This window comes from Pleurodeles waltl, chromosome 4_2 (genome assembly GCF_031143425.1).
Source record: "Pleurodeles waltl isolate 20211129_DDA chromosome 4_2, aPleWal1.hap1.20221129, whole genome shotgun sequence".
Taxonomy (NCBI): domain Eukaryota; kingdom Metazoa; phylum Chordata; class Amphibia; order Caudata; family Salamandridae; genus Pleurodeles; species Pleurodeles waltl.
The window spans coordinates 776244080-776266053 of record NC_090443.1 but is presented as its reverse complement, the minus strand read 5'-3'; the positions used below and the strand labels follow the sequence as shown (position 1 = coordinate 776266053).

Sequence of the window (21974 nt, the reverse complement as noted above, 5' to 3'; positions counted from 1 at the left end):
AAGCCAGAGCCAGCGGTCATTTATACTTCTTTACTGTTTCAAAGCTCTGGAATGAACTTCCCGTTCAAACTAGGGGGATTGAATCAGACTCTAACTTTAGGAAAGTGATAAAGACATTTCTATTCGAATAATGGCAGTTAGCCGTGGTTCCAACCTGCGGTTTAGTGCTAAGAAGCCAGTAGAGTAGCCATGCGCTTTATAAATCTCTGAGACTAGACTAAACTAATGTTCCTTTCCTAACATTACGAGGTGACTTAAGTACCGACCTCATTGCCTCTGTACTTTCTCTTCCACTCCCTTTCTCTCCCTATGACTCTATCTCTCTTGGTATCTCATTGATTCTCTTTCACTTTCTCTTGCTGACTCTCTCTTTGGCTTTCAGGCCTTTACACTCTTCTAGTCTCTCTTTCCTACCATAATATCTTTGAAGAGGCATTCATTGAAGCAAAGGTGCATAGTGCAATCTTACTGCATTTCATATTTACATTTTCAGCAAATGTGTGCAGGACTCTGTGACACAATGTGGTCCACTTTAGGGGGCACATAGGAATTTAAGGTAGTGATGGCAGGTCATGTTATCACTGTCGATATTGTTGGTGGCTGGGGACCTCTATGTCTCTATCAATTGCTCTTTTAAGAAAATAAGCTAGTTGAATAGAGTGTTTTTTTCTTAAGTCAATACCTGTATGAATATAGCACTTGTAAGAGAGGTTGAGAATTCTTACCAAATCATGTTCCCAAAATAGTATGTTTTGTCGTGCTGCTGGTACAAATCATATTAAATCAATATACATTTTTTAGGAACCACTGCAAAAGTGGGTCTTCATCTTCTTCCATGAAAGTTTTCCCTGACCAAGACAAAGCTAGATAAACAAATGTCTGTGTAAAATCAAAAAGGTAAAACCCTGCACCCCAGACTCCAGTCATCTGCTGGACCCAGGAGGGTTGTCAGTGACTGGATTCATTGGACAACAAGGGCACAAGCCCCCACCAAAGGTATTGCCTCCAACCGTGGTGTATTATCACCAGTGGCACAGCCGCAGCTGTCTAACCACTGCAACAAAGAGGACTTCGAGCGACATCAATCCATGTGACCAGGTTCACCCCACATCACCTGTGGACTGCGTAACCACCACAGAGACACCCCTGCTGACCACACCAATACCGTAGCATCCTTGTGAGAATTTTTGCCTGTATCCCCTAGCATCAAGACCACTCCGTTGTTTCCTAAGGAAGTCTTGCGTTAAAGTTGGGAACTTGCAGTAAAATCGCTCTGGTGGCCAGGAAACTGTGCAAAGTATCCTTTCGGCCCCCCTAGACCTTGCTGCTGTCAGATCTTGTCACCCAATCTAGGCCAGAATACTCCCACTAAATTGTTTTCAAACTTTCCAAAAGTTTTCAAACTTTTACATTTACCAATGCTTGTTTGTGGTTGCATTTAAAAGTATTTACATTTCTAAAGTCTGTAACTCCAGAACCCTCTGGCCGATTTTGATGATCAAGGACTCTAAAAATTCATAAAATAAACTCTTTCTTTATTAGTTGCTGTCATGTCTTTTTATTTGTTTGCATTTTTCCTATTTTGCAATATGGTACTGTTAAATGCTTTACACTAAGTTCCTTAGCCTTACTGCTCACAGCCACAGCTACCCAGGGTTACCCCGGATTCCCAAAGGGGTCTCGTGAGTGTACTCCCTGATAAGGCTACCTACCCCTATCATATAGTTATACACACAGATCCTCACATGTGTAAAAAGCAATAAACAAATGCATAACATTGAACGTATTGCACATTGTTGTTTTTTTAAAGGTAAATCAGCTTTATTAAAATCAAAATACACATGGGTTATATACTAACAATACAAGATATCTATCATAATGATAATGATATAATTTTAAAACGAGTTGTAAAAGCTGTTTAACATTTTAAAGTATAAAAAAAAAGGGGAAGAAACAAGGAAAACGGGACGAGTCCATTTACAATGCGAAAAATGCATAGGAACTTCAACAGTTAAATATATGCAAGTAATATTTAAAAAAAGCATAATTTAAGCTAAGTTAAAATTCACTCAAGAACAGAGAATTCATGGTGGCTTAAAATTCTCAGATAATGTACAATTAGTAGAATTACAAGCAACAGCATTAAGATAATCAATCAAAGGTAACCAGTACAAATCTCTATTTATGGAAGGGCAGCATAAAGAGGTAAAAGCAATATCTAATCTATGGTAGTGACAAACATTATTCCACCAAGCTTTATAGGAAATATTGGATGAATTTTTCCAATTGAGAGTAACTTGTTGAAAGGCCAAAGCTAACATGAAATCCAACAATTTTAAATTATCATCATCTGAAACAATGTCAGCAGAGAGACTACCTAAAAAAAGCACAAGCGGAGATAATTGGGATTGCAAATGAAAAATGCAGGTAAACTGACACCAATCTTTTCTCCAAAAAGAGACAGTAGGACGACATTCAAAAAGGAGATGCATAAGATCTCCCTTTGGGCTATTGCAGGACCAGCAACTTGGAGTGGAGGATACAGAAAATTTTGCTATAGTAGAAGTGGTAAAATAAAGTCTGTGATAAAGAAAGAAAAGTGACTGTGTGGTAGAAGCTGATCTGGATATTTTATAAGATAGATGCCACACTTTATTCCAAAGGGAAACAGTCTAGGTACATCCCAAATCCAATTCCCATTGAGATTCAATTTTAGATTTAGGACGCGTCAAAACAGGAGACTGAAAAGGTTTATAGATATTTGATGCCTTAGGATATGAGATAAGAAAGGAGGACAAAGAAAAGGGTAAATCCGAAGAAGAAGAAGGGAAAGGCAAGGAAAAAGTATATCAAGAATAATATTAATAAGAAGAAGATATTTAGGCATAAATGAATGGGGACAATGAAATAGAAGTTGGAATTGTGAAAAGGAAAGTGGAGTATTATTGGAGAATAAATCCTTGACCCAAATTATATTTCTCTGTCACCAGGATTTCCAAAATAAGTTTTTTTTATTAATAGTGATGAGACAATTATGCCAAATAGGGGAATTCAGAAAAGAGGAATGAGAAACCGAAGGAGGTAAATAGTGAGAACGCAGAAGAGAGCAAGTATGTTTAAGAAGGAGAGAGGAGATAAGTGAAATATTATAGGAAAAGGATACCACCTCACTAGGGGAAAAAGGCAAAAGAAAAGAACACTCAATATCTAACCATAATGGAGTAAACCTAGAGTCTGACAGGGAGACCCACCTAGAAGCTTGGCGCAAACAAAAGGATTTGTGATACAATCTAAAATCAGGAAAATTGACTCCTCCCTCCTGTTTAGAATGGCCAAGATGACTAATAGAAAATCTAGATTTCTTATTGTTCCAGAGGAATTTAGACAATTTGGAGTCCAATTGTGTAAAAAAGGTACCAGGTAAAGGAAGCGAAATCATGGATAGGATATATAATATGTTAGGAGAAATCATAATTTTAATGGAATCAAGACGACCCCACCAAGATAAAAATAAGGGATTCCAAGCCAGAATCGATCTATCAACTTTCTCTATGGTCTCTGAAATATTTACTTCAATGGACTTTTTAATGGATGAAGTGAACCAAATACCTAAATATTTAATCTTGGAAGAATTCCAGTGAAAACCAGTGATATCAAACAATGCTTTAACATTTTTTTTGTTAAAGGTAGGATTTCAGTTTTATCCGAATTTATCTTATAACCCGAAATCAAGGAAAACCCCTCAATTTCCCAAAGTAGAGACGGAATTGAGAGCTCAGGGTTTGAGATTTATAAAAGAATATCATCTGCATATGCCGTTAATTTTAAATGTTTCTCGCCATACTGGAAACCTTCAATTTTAATGTTATTTCTAATATTGGATAGAAAGGGCTTGAGAGCTAGAATAAATAGGAGTGGAGAGAGCGGACACCCTTGACGTACACCTCGGCGTAATACAAAATATCTAGACAATTTTTCCATTTACCGATATCGATGCCATTGGAGATTGATAAAGCAAAGAGATAAATTAAATGAAATGAGGCCCTAAACCATGCCAGGCTAAAGCTTTTAATAGAAAAGACCAATCTAACCGGTCGAATGCTTTCTCAGTATCTATGGAAATTGCCGCTAAAGAATACGACAGAGCGGGAGCCTTGCTGAGTACATTAACCCCTTCGCTGCCAGGCCTTTTCCCCCTCCTGTGCCAGGCCTTTTTTTGCCTATTTGGGGCAGTTCGCGCTTAGGCCCTCATAACTTTTTTTCCACATAAGCTAACCAAGCCAAATTTGCGTCCTTTTTTTCGAACATCCTAGGGATTCTAGAGGTACCCAGACTTTGTGGGTTCCCCTGAAGGAGGACAAGAAATTAGCCAAAATACAGTGAAAATTTCGTTTTTTTCAAAACAATTGGAAAAAGTGGCTGCAGAAGAAGGCTTGTGGTTTTTCCCCTGAAAATGGCATCAACAAAGGGTTTGTGGTGCTAAACTCACCAGCTTCCCATCTTTCAGGAACAGGCAGACTTGAATCAGAAAACTCAATTTTTCAAACACAAATTTGGCATTTTACTGGGACATACCCCATTTTTACAGTTTTTTGTGCTTTCAGCCTCCTTCCAGTCAGTGACAGAAATGGGCATGTAACCAATGCTGGATCCCAGAAACCTAAACATTTCTGAAAAGTAGACAAAATTCTGAATTCAGCAAGGGGTCATTTGTGTAGATCCTACAAGGGTTTCCTACAGAAAATAACAACTGAAAAAGAATTATATTGAAATTGAGGTGAAAAAAACATCAATTTTTCTCTACGTTTTACTCTGTAACTTTTTCCTGCAATGTCAGATTATCGAAAGCAATATACCGTTAATTCTGCTGGACTCCTCTGGTTGCGGGGATATATAGGGCTTGTAGGTTCATCAAGAACCCTAGGTACCCAGAGCCAATAAATGAGCTGCACCCTGCAGTGCGTTTTCATTCTATACTATACAGCAATTCATTTGCTCAAATATAAAGAGTAAAAAATAGCTATCAAGAAAACCTTTGTATTTCCAAAAAGGGCACAAGATAAGGTGTTGAGGAGCAGTGGTTATTTGCATATCTCTGAATTCCGGGGTGACCATACTAGCATGTGAATTACAGGGCATTTCTCAAATAGATGTCTTTTTTACACACTCTCCTATATTTGGAAGGAAAAAATGTAGAGAAAGACAAGGGGCAATAACACTTGTTTTGCTAATCTATGTTCCCCCAAGTCTCCCGATAAAAATGATACCTCACTTGTGTGGGTAGGCCTAGCGCCCGCGACAGGAAACGCCCCAAAATGCAACGTGGACACATCCCATTTTTTTAAAAGAAAACAGAGGTGTTTTTTGCAAAGTGCTTACCTTAAGATTTTGGCCTCTAGCTCAGCCGGCACCTAGGGAAACCTACCAAACCTGTGCATTTTTGAAAACTAGAGACCTAGGGGAATCCAAGATGGGGTGACTTGTGGGGCTCTGACCAGGTTCTGTTACCCAGAATCCTTTACAAACCTCAAAATTTGGCTAAAAAAACACATGTTCCTCACATTTCTGTGGCAGAAAGTTCTGGAATCTGAGAGGAGGCACAAATTTCCTTCCACCCAGTGTTCCCCCAAGTCTCCCGATAAAAATGATACCTCACTTGTGTGGGTAGGCCTAGCGCCCGTGACAGGAAATGCCCCAAAGCACAACGTGGACACATCCCATTTTTTGACAGAAAACAGAGCTGTTTTTTGCAAAGTGCCTACCTGTAGATTTTGGCCTCTAACTCAGCCGGCACCTAGGGAAACCTACCAAACCTGCGCATTTCTGAAAACTGGAGACCTAGGGGAATCCAAGATGGGGTGACTTGTGGGGCTTTGACCAGGTTCTGTTACCCAAAATGTGTCAAACCTCAAAATGTGGCTAAAAAAACACATGTTCCTCATATTTCTGTGGCAGAAAGTTCTGGAATCTGAGAGGAGGCACAAATTTCCTTCAACCCAGCGTTCCCCCAAGTCTCCCGCTAAAAATGATACCTCACTTGTGTGGGTAGGCCTAGCGCCCGCGACAGGAAATGCCCCAAAGCACAACGTGGACACATCCCATTTTTTGACAGAAAACAGAGCTGTTTTTTGCAAAGTGCCTACCTGTAGATTTCGACCTCTAGCTCAGCCGGCACCTAGGGAAACCTACCAAACCTGTGCATTTCTGAAAACTAGAGACCTAGGGGAATCCAAAATGGGGTGACTTGTGGGGCTCTGACCAGGTTTTGTTACCCAGAATCCTTTGCAAACCTCAAAATTTGGTTAAAAAAACACATTTTCCTCACATTTTGGTGACAGAAAGTTTTGGAATCTGAGAGGAGGCACAAATTTCCTTCCACCCAGCGTTCCCCCAAGTCTCCCGATAAAAATGATACCTCACTTGTGTGGGTAGGCCTAGCGCCCGCGACAGGAAATGCCCCAAAACGCAACATGCACACATCAAATATTTTGAAAGAAAACAGAGGTGTTTTTTGCAAAGTGCCTACCTGTGGATTTTGGCCTCTAGCTCAGCCGGCACCTAGGGAAACCTAGCAAACCAGTGCATGTTTGAAAACTAGAGACCTAGGGGAATCCAAGATGGGGTGACTTGTGGGGCTCTGAGCAGGTTTTGTTACCCAGAATCCTTTGCAAACCTCAAAATTTGGCTACAAAAACACATTTTCCTCACATTTTGGTGACAGAAAGTTCTGGAATCAGAGAGGAGCCACAAATTTGCTTCCACCCAGCGTTCCCCCAAGTCTCCCGATAAAAATGATACCTCACTTGTGTGGGTAGGACTAGCGCCCACAAAAGGAAATGGCCCAAAACACAATGTGGACACATCACATTTTTTCATAGAAAACAGTGCCTACCTGTGGATTTTGGCCTGTAGCTCAGCCGGCACCTGGGCCAAAACACAACGTGGACACAACATATTTTTTCACAGAAAACAGAGGTGTTTTTTGCAAAGTGCCTACCTGTGGATTTTGGCCTCTAGCTCAGCCGGCCCCAGGCGGGGGCAGAAATGCCCTAAAATAAATTTGACCACCCGCCCTGCCCCGGAGCGACCCTTGCCTACGGGGTCGCTCCCCCTGCGTGACATTGGCGACAAAAAACAAATCCCCGGTGCCTAGTGGTTTCTGCCCCCTTGGGGGCAGATTGACCTAAAATCGGCCAATCTGCCCCCAAGGGGGGAAGAAATGGTTTAAATACAATTTTCCCCCCAGGGCAGTGACCCTTGCCTGATGGGTCGCTCCCCATCTCTATAAAAACAAACAAACAAAAAAAAAACACCCCAAAAAATTTGCCCTGGCGCCTAGAGGTTTCTGACCCCCCTGGGGTCAGAAAGGCCTAAACTAATTCCCCCCCTCCCAGGGAGCGACCCTTGCCTAAGGGGTCACTCCCCTTGCGTGAAATTCACGCAAAGAAAAAAAACTCCCTGGTGTCTTGTGGTTTCTGCCCCCCTTGGGGGCAGATTGGCCTCATTAAAATTGGCCAATCTGCCCCCAAGGGGGGGCAGAAATGGCCTAAACATAATTTGCCCCCTAGGGGAGCGACCCTTGCCTAAGGGGTCGCTCCCCACCTAAAAAAAAAAAAAAAAAAAAAAAAAAAAAAAAGGATCCCTGGTGCCTAGAGGTTTCTGCCCCCAGGGGGGGCAGAAAAGGCCTTCACGAAAAATGCCCCCCCCCCGGGAGAAACCCTTGCCCAAGGGGTCACTCCCTTTTGTCACTTTCTGAAAAAAAAAATCCCTGGTATCTAGTGGGGTTTCAAAAGCCGGATTGCAAGCAATCCGGCATTTGAAACCCTGGGAGAGACTTCAAAGGGAAGGAAATACATTTCCTTCCCTTTGAAGCCCCTCCGGGCCTCCCCCACGTGATTGAAAGAGAAATGCTTTGCAGCTTCCAGCGCGATGGGGGAGGCCCCTGTGACAAATCAGCGCGCGCTCGCGCGCAGACATCACAGGGGGTTGGGGGGGTCGGGGTGGAAGGGGAAGGTCTTCCCCTTCCATCCCCGCCTTGGGGGGTAGAGGGGGGTGCACAGGGGGGCGCGCTAGCGCTCCCCCAAGTTCCCGTGCTTTGGACGAGGTGACCTCGTCCAAGGCACACGGGAACTGTAGCCTTGGACGAGGTCACCTCGTCTAAGGCACAGAAACGGTTAAAGAACATTCTAGAATTGTCAGAAGCAAGTCTACCTTTGACAAAACCTGTTTGTTCCTTACTTATCATCGCAGGTAAAAGGGTATCAAGACATAGGGCTAAAAATTTAGCAAAGATTTTATAATCTGTATTAAGAAGAGAGATTGGTCTAAAATTTTTAGAAAAAGTATGATCCTTACCGTCCTTTGGAATTAGGCAAATCTAAGCTTCCTGAAATGTGCCCCCTGTAAACCCAGAATCTATGAAAAATTGGAAAAGTTGAAAAAGTTTAGGAACTAACAGGTCAGAAAAATGTAAAAAAAATTCCACTGTAAACCCATCTGGACCAGGAGTTTTCCCTTTTTTTAGAGTTTGAAGGGCTCTAAAAACGAAGTAATATCTACGTCAAGTGAAGTAGCATCAATCAGTGTCTTATTAGGGTTTGGAATATTCTTTAAATAATCATCAATCTGTAAGGGGGTCAGGACTGACTCAGGAGTATAAAGTGTCTGGTAATAATTAATAAATTCAGCTAAAATATCTTCATCTTTAAAAAGGGACTCACCAGTATCTGAAACTATAGACTTTACATTATGGCGTTGCTTTCGAACTTTTAAATAATTAGCCAGAATCCTCCCGGCTCTATTTATACCTCCATAATAACGAGCACTACTACGTAGAAGAAAAGAGGAAGCATTATCTGTTGAGATTTTGTTAAATTGCAGTTTTGCCTGAATAAGTTCTTGTATATGAAAATTGGAGGAGGAAGAATAGTACTGATGTTCTAAGCATTTAATTTTGAGAAGTAGTGCTTGATTGTGGGCATTGAAAGATGTTTTTTTTTATTAGAGACAAAATTTATTATATGACCACGAGCCGCAGCCTTAAACGAATCCCATAACAATTGTGGAGAAACGTGAGAATCTTCATTAAATCGAAAAAAATGTGTCCGCAGAGGCAACAAAGGAAGTGGAAAATTTAGAGTCAAGTGATAAAGAATTATTAAATTGCCACCTATTGGATTTGGGATGCACTGGGAGCAAGTCAAAATCTGTAATGACTGGGGCATGATCAGATATTACCATAGGTTGAATGGAGGAGTTAATAAGATTTTGGGGTAATGATTTAGAAACAAAAAGATGGTCAAGTCTAGATGAGGAGCCATGTGGTGGAGAATAAAACGAAAAATCCCTATTATCAGGATTGCAAGTTCTCCATGAGTCAATTAAATTACATTGTGAGAAAAATGACTTAAAGTGTTTATGCATTTTACGGGAAGAAAATTTTATTACAGATTGCCTATCTATAAATGGATCAAGAATTTGATTGCAATCCCCTCCAATAAGAAGAAAATCATCATTATAATGCAAACATTGTTTAGTGATAGTGGGCCAGAAAAGATAATCTGAATTATTTGGACAATAAAGATGACCAATAGTCATTGTAATCCCATTAATACTAAGCCTCACAAAGAGCCACCTACCATCAGAATCCGAGTCTTGTGAAATAACATTAACTGATAATTTTTTATGGCAAAGCACAATTACACCATTTTTCTTTGTAGACGAAGGTGAGGTAAAAATATTGCCCACCCAGTCCGTCAAATGGGTCTCCTGTAGAAGAACCAAGTCTGGGCTATATTTTGGTAAGTGGGATAAAATTCTCTGCCTTTTGATTGGATTAATAAAACCTTTGACATTCCAAGAAACAACCCTAAATTTATGTCACATATCCATATATACACACGAAAGGCCTTGTACCATAAATAACTGAAAATACATATAAGGAAAAAGAAAACAGAAAAAACAAAAGGAGAGAAGAGTAAAGGGAAAACAGCAGGAAAAAGGATGGAAAGTAGTCAAGAAAAAAGAAGAGACAGTACATGTCAAATAAAGATGACTGCAAAAACATACCTGAGATGAATGAACAATAGGGGAGGGGTGGTGACAGCACAGACTGAAGACGGCACAGCAAGGGAACGGAACGCATCAACGGACAAAGGTTACGAGCAAAAAGAATGATTATAGAACACCAGGAACCTGTGAAAAGAAAACAATACATTAACAAAAAGGGTCTGTAGTCACGTCAATATAGTATACTGTATAAACTGCAAATAAAGGATCATCAATTCTATCGCAATAATAGTGAAAGGGCATAATAAATTAAGAAACGTATATAGTCAACGTGTAGCAGGACCAGCTGTTTCCATAGAGTTTGTAGAGTGTATTCGTGAAAATCACGAAGAACTGCAGGAGAGGTAAATGAAGTGGTCTTGTTTTGATATGTCACTTTGAACAAACATGAATGGAATAATCCAAAACGAGCTCCCAAGTCACGAAGCTGTGGACGAAGATCCAAAAACTCTTTCCTCCTGTCTGCTGTAGCTTTGGACACATCCTGTGAAATGAAGGTTTTACTTCCCTGCCAAGAAATTAGTTTTTTGGTTTTCGCTGTGTTAAGAATTCTCAATAAGTCAGTAAATTCAAGAAAGAAAATAATCACGCCTCTTGGTTTAGATGTGGAGGATTGCGAAGAACGATGACCAATGCGGTGCGCTCTTTGGATGTTTAATACTGTAGAAGATGGTAGATCCACTAACTGTGGAAAGAATGAGGTGAAAAATGAAATTGGGTCACTCCCTTCAAGACCCTCCAGTAATCCATGAAGGCGAAGATTATTGCGCCTATATCTGTTTTCCAAATCCTCCGTAAGAGTCTTCAAGGTTGCCACTTCCTTCTCCAAACTTATAATTTTATGTGTTTCATCCTGCACATCGCTGACTCTTTGTTCCAAAGCAGAGACTCTCACTTCCATTTGAGACCACTTAGAATCAAGATTTTGTATCCGAGAATTAGTTTCTTCAATAAAAGGATGCACGTATTTCATCAAGCACAAGTTCAAGAGAGATCGGCGAGGGAGATTTTACTGGTGAAGGTGGGTCCTGTTTGACCCTCTTGTGAGTGGATGCAGAAATATGCTGAGGAACTTTAGGCGAAGAAGAGGATGAGGAAGACATCTTTGAGATGGAAGAAGAAGACGCTGCAGCAGAAGTGTCCAATTGAAAAAAGTGCGAAAGTTTGTCAGCTGAGGAGGACTGATGCGACAGAGCTTTTATTTTCTTTAGTTTGCCCATATAAAAATAAAAAACCTTCAATAAGGAAGCAAGTGACACAGGAACTCCAAAAATATGTTAGCGAAGTCAAATATTCAAAAAAAGTATAATGTAATGGTGAGCAAAGCTAGTCAAAATGGCCACATTCATGATGAGAAATAAGAAAACATAATTAAAGAGTCAGGAAATATGCTAGGCAGCCCAAAAAACGATGAAAATGCTCACCAAAACATCCCATGGTTGTTTTCAGAGGAACAACATTAAAAAGAAGAAAACAAATGGCTCTGGCAGTAGAGATTTTTCCGATGATGTGCGGAGCTCCGTTATCAGGCGGCCATCTTGGTCGTCGGCTCGTGCGCGGATCCATTGCACATTGTTTTTAAAAGTTCCAAAAGGTGTATATAACCATTTCGTGTCACTTACTTCAAGAAAAAAGTTAAAAACGCATTGATTTTCAATAGGAAAGAATGAAATTGCTGTTTACCTTAAGTCTTGAGCTGAGCCTATTGCCAACACTTGAAATCAAACTTTGCAACACGCAGTCTGACTTTTATGTTTTTGTGTTCTATGCTTACTAAATTCAGAAAATCTGCTTTTAATTACAATGTTTGTGCTTAAATCTGAATCATATGTCAGTGTTTTGCTTGATTTGAGTATCATGACTCCAAACAAAATAACTGTTTTCTGGTTTTCACCAATGCACAATCCTTAATTTCTGTTACTGCTTTTCTCTAAATAACTATATTTGTCTGAATAATTTTCAAACTGCTTGCCTTTAAACAAGCATTCTTTGTTTTTCCCCAAAGTGAGTTTTGTGGAATGCGTTTTCTTCAAATCACAAACTTTGCGTTTAATAGTTTTTGCAACTACTACCCTTTAAGCAATAATTGTTTTCAAAATGAATATAAAACGTGTTTGCTTTTCTGTTTTCTTAAAAACAGATAATTTTAACTTTGTGGATTTTAAAGAAGGAAGTCTTTAATCGAAAATGAATAGTTTTCTTCGTACACACTAAACTCCCTTTGTGATGGTGCTCGTCCCGTTTCTCTGGCAAAGGTTTAATTTTGAAAGCAGGTGTGGTTGGGCGTAGCCGCCATTTATAACGTTGAGTTTTATGCAATGACATTAATGTCAGTTTTTCAGGTCTTGTGTCTTCTGTTTAATCAAATCTACTACAAATCTTGCAATAAGGTCGGGTTTATCTTTGTAGGTTTTCCTTGTATTTACAAAATGATCAACACATGTTCAGTTGGGTTAGGGGAGGGGCGAGCTGTGCATATGCCTCAATTCCTAGATTGCCCTTTGGGAAACCCCAACAACCTAAAACGCTACATCAGTCCCAGGAAGCGAACGCCACAGCAAAATGATGACCTTTCAAACAATTGTGATGATCTTTGGTGTAACGTGCCGGTAGGTAGGGGGCATGCTGCAGGTGCACTGCTTTGAGGCTAATGTAGGGTAGTTTGAACTCGACTCTGGCAAATGTTAGTAGTAGCAGTTACAAAAGTGTTTTCACTACATAGGCCTGTTTACATGGAAAGGCGTGCTCTATGTTGACAAAATTATTTGTGTAACTGAGGCTAAGAATCATATCACAACTTAGTTCTTGTGAGGTTTTACTAATCAGTGAAAATCTAATTTTTTGGTGAATTTATGTGTTTAGAACAAATATCACAAAAAATATTTCTATAAATATGATTAAATTGTGCCTTTTTCATGATGGAAACAAAAGCTGTTTTTCCGGTTAAGGGACCCCTGTACTGACTTCAAACTAGGTTTCTCTCCAACTGCTGAACATTGGCAGTAGGTATAAAATTCATGCTTAATTAGTGCTCAGCCCGACTCTGTCCTTTGACTGCGATGCCTGCTGTGCTATCATCAACCATACAAGAGAACTTATTTACAGGACCTCTCACTGGCAACAGCAGCTCAGTTCTGGGGAAAAGTCTTTAAGGTTCACAACTGAAGCATACATAGGCAGGCCCAACTTTCTGTTATTGATGCACATAAGTCAAAGTCAAAGTAAGCACATTGTAATAAGAGCTTTCGAAGAAGATCTCCACAGATATGTACTGCCACCTTTCTCCAAGTGGGTGAAAGACAAGTGTATTTTTCCCTTTGCAGGAAGCAAACTGTCCTTGATTAGAGCAGGACGTCTGGGGATGGACTTGAAGTACTGAAGAAGAAGCATCTGGCTCTCTCTTCCATCTGACATCCTTTAAAACCCAGGCTTGTGCATCCTTTGACAGATAGGTCTGAAACCGCATAGTGCTGCAAAAGAAAGCTGCGTGGGAATTTTGCTCCATGGGTTTAGTGGGTCAACACCTGCTGCTGCTTGATTAACCCTATAAGTTAAGGTTCCCACTACCATGGAAACTACAGTGCTCTGGAAACAGTAATGGAAAAAATAAATCTGCTTGGAAAGATTCTTTCTCTTACTTGCAGAGACCGGTGGAGTGATTAACATCAGCTCTCGTTCAAGACTCTGTTAAAGCTATTCTCATAAGGGTACGAGCTGGTCCCTTGCACCCCATAATAAAAAGAGGACCCCCAGGGCAAGTTAGTGTTGTTGATCTAATACCATAAAGGCCTTGGAGGGCAGAAGCTCCCAGAAATAGTCTGCAATTTAGGAGAAACCAAACTGTTCCTTTTGGGACTGAACTTTCTGACAGTGGGAATCAAGAATCTGGTTGGGAAGCCGGTCTCCTACTGGAACAAGTGTATTTGTGTCTAATGAACTTCCAGTGAAAAGTAGCAACAGCACAAGAGTCACATTTACTTCCACAGCGTCTCTTGAAAAATTGCTTTTTTTTTTTTAAAGTGATTCAGTGTTGATTTTAAAGGGACACCATTTAAACAAAAACAACAGAACCTCTTTAAAACTGTTCTATGAAATGCTTTTCTGTGTTTCACATGTTAAAAAAAACAATATACCGCTGTGGCCATGTGGCTGTTCTTGAAAAGCACAAACATTAAGGGGCATATTTATACTTTGTTAGCGCTGGAATTGCGTCGTTTTTTTGACGCAATTCCGACGCAAAACTAACTCCATATTGATACTTTGGCGTTAGACGCGTCTAGCGCCAAAGTCCATTGAGTTTGCATCATTTTTTAGCGTGGACACCTACTTTGCGTTAATGAGATGCAAGGTAGGCGTTCCCGTCTAAAAAATTTACTCCGAGGCATGTGCGTCGTATTTACACTCCCGGGCAAAATTCACGCCCGGGAGTCGGCGGGTCAAAAAAAATGACGTACGGCCGCTTTTGCGCCGTTTTTTAGCGCCTGCAAAAGGCAGGCGTTAAGGGACCTGTGGGCTCGGAAGGAGCCCAGAGGTGCCCTCCCATGCCCCCAGGGACACCCCCTGTCACCCTTGCCCACCCCAGGAGGACACCCAAGGCTGGAGGGACCCATCCCAGGGACATTTAGGTAAGTTCAGGTAAGTAATTTTTTTTTTTTTTTGTGGCATAGGGGGGCCTGATTTGTGCCCCCCTACATGCCACTATGCCCAATGACCATGCCCAGGGGACATAAGTCCCCTGGCCATGGCCATTGGGCAAGGGGGCATGACTCCTGTCTTTGCTAAGACAGGAGTCATTTCTATGGGGGTTGGGAGTGAAAACAAACGGCGCAAATCGGGTTGAGGCGAAAAATTTGCCTCAACCTGACTTTCCCCATTTTTTGACGCCCAAGCCCCATATCCCCCTACGCTGGCGCTGCCTGGTATACGTTGTTTTTTTCCACGCACACCAGGCAGCGCCGGCGGCTAACGCCGGCTAACATCATTGATTAAATACAGCGCCCGCATGGTGCTTCAGAATGGCGTTAGCCGGCGCTAATTTTTTTGACGCAAAACTGCTTTAGCGCAGTTTTGCGTCAAAAAGTATAAATATGGGCCTAAAACTTATACTGACTTTATACATCTGAAAATGACAGGTATGCAAAAACATCCAAGTGTATTTTTTCATCTCATCATTCATACAATAGATTGGCTTTATTTTTGTGCCATTTTAGTAATTAAAGTGTGTTCAACTAAATTGGATTTTTGTCATGTTGATTTATTACATATATTAATTTTTCGTACTGCTGCTCCTACAAGCATTTTCTTTGAAGGGAGACTTCCACTTGTGTTAGAACTATCAAGGAGTTCTCAGACATGTGCTATTGCTCTTTAGGTCATAGATACTTTACCTTTATGGGTGCTTTAGGAGAGCTTGATCAAGATTGAGTCCCACCCCTCATGTGTCATTTTACCAATGCAGCATCATACAGTTACATTAGAATAATAGTCAGCTTTAATTCACAGACAGTACAACTAGATTTCCAATTATTTGGACCGCAAAGTAATTCTCATTGACAATTTGTGCACTTCTAAACTTTGGGCATTTGGTAAATGGTATTTCTGCATACACCTTTGTTTTTAAGGCACGTCTGTCCAAAACTAGAATGCATTCGAGTAGTGTGAAATGTTAGATATTGTGCTTTCAAATGTTTGTGTTTTTTCTCTTTCTTGCAGTGAACGCACTTGACAACGAAGACCATGTCCCACTCCATTTTTGCTGTCGATTTGGACACCATGAAATAGTGAAATACCTCCTACAAAACACCTCGGATGTACAACCCCATGTTGTGAATATCTATGGAGACACACCTTTACACTTGTGAGTCATGAAAATGCTAAATTGACTTTATGCTATATGAATTAAACAGCATTATAAGCTGAATGTTTTTCTTTGCCTACAGAGCTTGCTACAATGGCAAATTTGACGTGGTCAAAGATTTAATCCAACTCACTGGAACTGAAAGCCTGACAAAGGAAAATATCTTCAGTGAAACAGCATTTCATAGGTATGAATCCATATGCGGGCTCGTTGTACCAAGTTGCTTAGCTACATCTACATCACCTGATAAAGGTATTGCTTGCATTTAATAATGACCGTGCAAAAATTGCATTGGCCCTTCAGAAATATCAATGTCAAAAACATTAACCATTTTTAACTGAGAAACATTAAATGTAATTCCACATTATGTTAGTGTTTACCGTAACCACTCTAGGTTTGGACTCTTTGGACTCCCTGAAGCGAACCGTTCATAAAAAATGAGCTCATAATTAATTATAAACTTAGGTGCATATGATTACTTACACACTTGCAGATTTAAAAATGTATGTGTGGTGGTCTGCATCAACAACGTGACTCAAACCAGAGCAAAATCCTTATTTAGGACTCACTTTCTAATACAAAACTTTATTTGTGCCAGAATGTAGCCCTAAAGTAAGTCAAAGAAACACTAGCACTACATTGCATCAAGCGGCCACACCATGTGTAGTACATCAACATTCCCATGAAACCACCCATGGTTTTAGATGCAAAGCCCTACCTACTAACAATTGTAGGCAGGACTTCATGCCAAAAATAAAGGCTTTTTGAGATTAGCAGTAAAATGAAGAAATATTTTACCTTCTCCAAACTTTTCTGACTTAACATATGTGGTGCACTGTACAGCACACATCCAAAGTGGGAAAAGTTTTAAAGTTTGTCTAAGCATAGTGTTTTGCTTTCACTAATGACCGAGCTGACAAAAATTTCTGGAATGCACTTCTCAGTTCAAAGACAACATTTATTATTATTTCACCACAAGGTTAACAGATTGAAAGCACACGCTCAAAAATAGTCACAGCAATGAAAGGAAAATATACCTAAATGATTCCCAATTGCAATGTACACAGCAAATATATGTAGTTATGAATATGCAAAGCAAATAATAAAGTAAAAATTCATAACCGTAGGGCCTTCCAAGCTCTTCATCTTTCTCATGCCAGCAAAAAGTTACCCTGTTCAACTGCGAGAAAGAGATCTCTGCCCTCATGGGACAAATATGTCAGACATTCGACGTCTAATCCTGACTGAGGTCTTGGAAATTCCACCGCTACCGAGCAGGACCACCTTTTTATATCTTAAAGAACCCAAAGGGCTTTCTGGAAAAAAAAACTCCCATAAAAAAGAAATATTCAAACATGCTGGCTAATGTAGGTCAGAGTTGAAAAAATCCCGTTGAGAATTAGCCAACATCCCAAGGTATTTCTCCCAAGGCCAAACCATTGCCTGCTTGCACAAAAAACAGAAGTCTGGTACATTCTTATCGTGCTGACTGACTAACTGTTCGATGATAATATGTCCTAGCTCTTCAGTGAGAAAGAATATAAAAACAAGCACAGTTTTACAATGTGGAAAAACACAGATGCATTTAACAAGGCGATATCTAACGCTACAATAAAGTCAATAGCAAGCTAAACTGAATACAAAATGTAGTCTGCAATTGGTGAACACTGAACAACTAATCCAGGTGCAAAGTAGTGCAGCACAAAGTCAGTGGTCAAAAACACATATTTCACTACAAATAGCATTTTGTCCTAGAAGACCACTCTTTTAGTTCAAAACCAATGCTAGATATCACAGAGACTCCTTTGCAGTATGGCAAGAGGCTGCCTGATTGTGCACCAGCCCTACAGAAGAGAGCAGGAGTGACATATCTTAGTAGACATGGAGCTATTCTGCTCTCTCCCTCTCACATAACACAGTGCAGCAACTTTACTTGCTGTGCTGTATTGCGTGACAATTTTGTAAATCCCTCCCATAAACATTGTTGCATGTGCATTTTCTCTTATTAGGTCATTTTGACAACACTATGTAGATTTGGGGGTGTGGCCGCAGCAGGACTGGAGCTGGACGCTTAGCCTGGAGCTTTGACACTGCAGGCCTACTGGTACGTGCATCCACCCCAGCCCTGTGCTCCCTCTGCAGCTGATCAGTTCTTGGGGGTGTCGGGGGTGGCTGTGGGGAGAGTCCATGGAGGGATCAGAAGTTGGATTCCATGGGCTGCCTGCGGGCCAGAGCCTTGGAGGTGTGGTGGCCAGCGTGACAGTCTGGGCTGCTGAGGGCCCAGAGGAGTGACAGACAGAGCACAGGAGCTTGCAGGCTTGGAGGGGCTTACTTGGTAGGACTGTTTGGCTGTGGCCGGTGAGGTGTGCTGGGCTAGGTGGAAAAGTGATCGGGCAGCTTCGAAGGTCATGAGGAGCTGACACCCTAGGACAGAGCCTGGGGGCCCAGAGGAGTTAGTGGAGCCTGACGAGGGTGCTGTGAAGCCAGCAAGTTGGACTAATGCATCCTTTGCCTCCCTATTGGGTGTCCCAGTGAGCTTGGAAGTAGCCGGGAGATGGTAGGAAGGCCCCCTGGGTACTGGCACAGCCTGAGGGGAGGTGCACCTACAAGATCCAGCACATCTTGGGGTGGTGGAGCCAAGGAATGTGCCATGAAGAGACCCAGTGGCTCGGATCTCTGATGGAGTTGCTGGTGGGCAAGGAGGAAGTTCATGCCACTGGTGGGGCTGGTAGTGATGTAGCAGTGAGCCCCCCTCCTCTAGGCTGGGGTGCGGGCCCCATGAGTGAGATGATGGATGGCTGTTTAGCCACCTGGCTACTGATAAGTAAGCAGATGGAGGATCGTGGCTTTGATTTGCTAGCCCTCACAATGGAACACAACAAACAAGTAGGCCCAGCACAGGTGAAGGGGGCAATGGCTGCAGAGGGCCACACTCCAATGGGGGTGGCGCTGGACCTGAAGGCCCACACAGCTGTGATGCTGGCGACCATCTGAGACATGAAGGATGCCTTGGAGCATAAAATAGAGGTGGTGGCCATTTATGTGTGTCTTCTGCAGGCAAACTATTTCAAATTGGCCAATAGGATCATAGCTTTGGAGTGGTCCGGCTTCACCCGGCCATGACAGATCATGAGGACAGGCTGGATGCCTTATCAGCTAGGGTTAAATATGCTGAGGTGCTCTCCCGCCTTAACAATACATGGTTGATGGATGTCCCAGAGAAGGTAGAGTGATCCTGTCCTCTGAGGTGCTGGGAGGAAAGGCGGCAACACTGTTCTCAGTTGAGATGGTGCATAGGGTTCCGGGTCAGCATCTGGTGCTTTGAGTGCCAACCAGTCTAATTGTGGCCTGCTTACTTAATTTTAGGGACCTGACAATATCCTACAACTAACACATGCTCACTGGCGCTAGTGAATTGGGGATAGTCCGGCGAGCATTTACCTGGGCTATAGTACCTCGGTCCAACATAAACATGAGTCCATGCTGGCTGTCAAAAAACATTGCTGTGCCTCAACTTCAAGTATGCCTTGCTGTTTCCGGCTTGTCTCCGGGTGGTGGGAGATGCAATTCATTTAGTCACAGAGATGAAGGAGGTGTGTGACTGGCTGGAGAGGTGGGGCCACCCGTGCCACAGGAAAGTGTTGGTGTGCTTTCCCCCAATTGGCATTCTTGACTGCCGCAAATGATGGAGGACAAGGGTGACCCCCACCAAGGCTTAGGCAGGAATGGAGAGGAACAAGGCAGTTGCAGAGCTGCAACATGGTCTACTGCAGCCCTAGGTGAACCAGTGGGAGGCCCTGACTCAATGTCTGGGGCCATCAGAAGATGGATTGACTAGCTCCAGTGCAGACATTGAAAAGTCGACCTCCTGAGGGCCAACCCCATGATGGCAGATGAGGTTACTTGATTGGTCCCCTGTTGGGGGGACACCAAGAGGACTTCTTGGGGCTTGGTGTGTGTGGGGAGGTTGTTTAGGTGGGTGGTTTTGCCCTGGATGGAGACTGAACCAGCGGGCCAGGCATGCACTAACCCTACTTGATAAGTTGGCTATGATGGTAAGCAATACCCAAAGTTGGAGGGAGTGACAGATGCCTCAGGCTTTGGGGGGAGGGTTGCCCAATACTCGCAGCATGAGGTGGCAGGAGGGGGTTTGGGGAACAGCTGATAGGAGCTGTGGAGGCTGTAGCTGAAGTGGAGACAAATTGGCAGCTGGGGGAACTTTGATCCCTCAGATCACTCACAGACACTGGCATGGATGGGTTCTCAAAAACTAGCTAGGGGTACTACCTTTAGAGTCCCCTCCTGAAATGTGAATGGGTTCAGAAACAAGCTGATGAGAGGGGTGGTACTGCAGTATTTGACAAGATAGGCACTGGATTTGATTCTTTTGCAAGAAACAAATCTGAGGGTTCCCATTGTGACTTCATGGGAAGGGGCAAGTATAAATCTCTGGTGCATGTGGGCTATTTTGCTGGGGCAAGGCGGGCTGGAATCCTGGTTCACAGATCCACACTGTTCCAATTGGTGAAAACATGGACTAATCTAACTGGCTGTTGGGGGGCAGTAGGAGGCACGGGAACTGGAAGCATCTAGTGGTGGCCTCTGGGTACTTGCCACCCCACCTCCAAGGGCCTGGAAGGCCTGGGGAAATGGACCACTGACTACCCAGAGTCATTGTTGCTTGTGGGGGAACCTCAATCTGAGCCTCGAAGGGGATGGTAAGGATGCTGGGACATCCATGACCCACAACTTTGCTCCTTTCTTGAGGGCCCTGGGATTGGGAGACCTGTGACGGGCCTCATATCCGGTGGACAGGCAGTTTTCCTATGCAGCCAATGCCTCCTGCTTGCAGGCATGGCTCGACCTCTTTCTGGTACCTGGGACCCAACGCTTATGGTATAGGAATACCACCTACTTAACAAGGGGCATTTCAAACCTGTCCCCAATTGTTATGGAGTTGTGGGCTTGTGGGCCTCATACCGGCTCCAGCTTGTGCCTGGGCCAGATGTGAACTGGCCAGTATTTCCAGGAGAATGAGGGGGCGGTGTCCTCGGGGACTGTACTTTGAAATGCCTATAAGATGTTGGCCCGGGGCCTGCTAATATCACTTGTGGTGGGAAAGAATAGGGAGAGAAACCAAAAGGTGATGGAGTTGGAAAGGGAATTGTTAGAGAAGGAGGCTGAGTATGTGGAGTGGCCAGAACTGGAGCAGGCGCAAGGTCTGGTTCAGCTCTGGGAGGAATATAAACAACTGGTTCATCAGGAGGCAAGGACACTTCATAGAGTACAGCAGAGTAAACTCTATGAGTTGGGGAACAAGGTGGCGAAGATGTTGGCGTGGTTGGCCAGAAAGGAGGAAGGCCAATGCTGGATCCTGGGGTATACACTTGACAAGCCAAGAGGGCAGAAAATGACCGCAACAATATCCCTGACCTTGGCTTCCTACCTCAGTGCTCTTTATACCTCACACCTCTCCTGGGAGACAGAAGTAGGCATGGAGGGCTTTATGCATGACCTCCCAGTTCTAAGACTGAGTAGAGAGGCTCGGTTTTTGCTTGAGGCCAGGACCACTGAGAGAAAAATCACTGCTGCCCTGACCCAAATCAGAAGTGGGAAGGCCCAAGGTCCCCATGGCTATCCCCCTGAGTTTTTTTAAATGTGTTTAGAGTAAGGTGATGAAGCTTTTGCATGATTTTTACTACAATGCCCAGACATGGGGTGAGCTTTCCTGCGATCTTCGACAAATGCTGATAGTGTTGATTCACAAACCTGGGAAGGCCCAGCGGACTGTGCCTCGTCGAGGCAGATCTTCCATCTAAATCTGGAAAATAAACTGCTTGCTAGGGTTTTAGTGAACTGCTTAGCACAGGTGATTGATGGTGTGGTGGCACTGGATCAATCTGGATTTATGCAGTATAAATCTACACGTCAAAATCTCTGGCGGCTCTTTGGTTGCCTGAGTAGACAACTCCATGTGCAGGAACTGGCTCCTCTCTTGGCACAGGGTTCCTTAGAGTGGTTCTATCTGCTGGCCTTCCTCGACAATATG

At 42.7% G+C, this 21974-nt stretch overlaps 1 protein-coding gene across 1 annotated transcript in view; it reads left to right on the top strand.

The window, feature by feature from the left end:
• TNNI3K (TNNI3 interacting kinase) overlaps positions 1 to 21974 on the top strand; it is a 2589932-nt gene that overhangs the window by 724500 nt on the left and 1843458 nt on the right. The window contains exons 8-9 of the mRNA XM_069232439.1: positions 15781 to 15925; positions 16008 to 16112. Coding sequence (XP_069088540.1) covers positions 15781 to 15925; positions 16008 to 16112 — 250 coding nt within the window. The remainder of the gene's footprint in view (positions 1 to 15780; positions 15926 to 16007; positions 16113 to 21974) is intronic.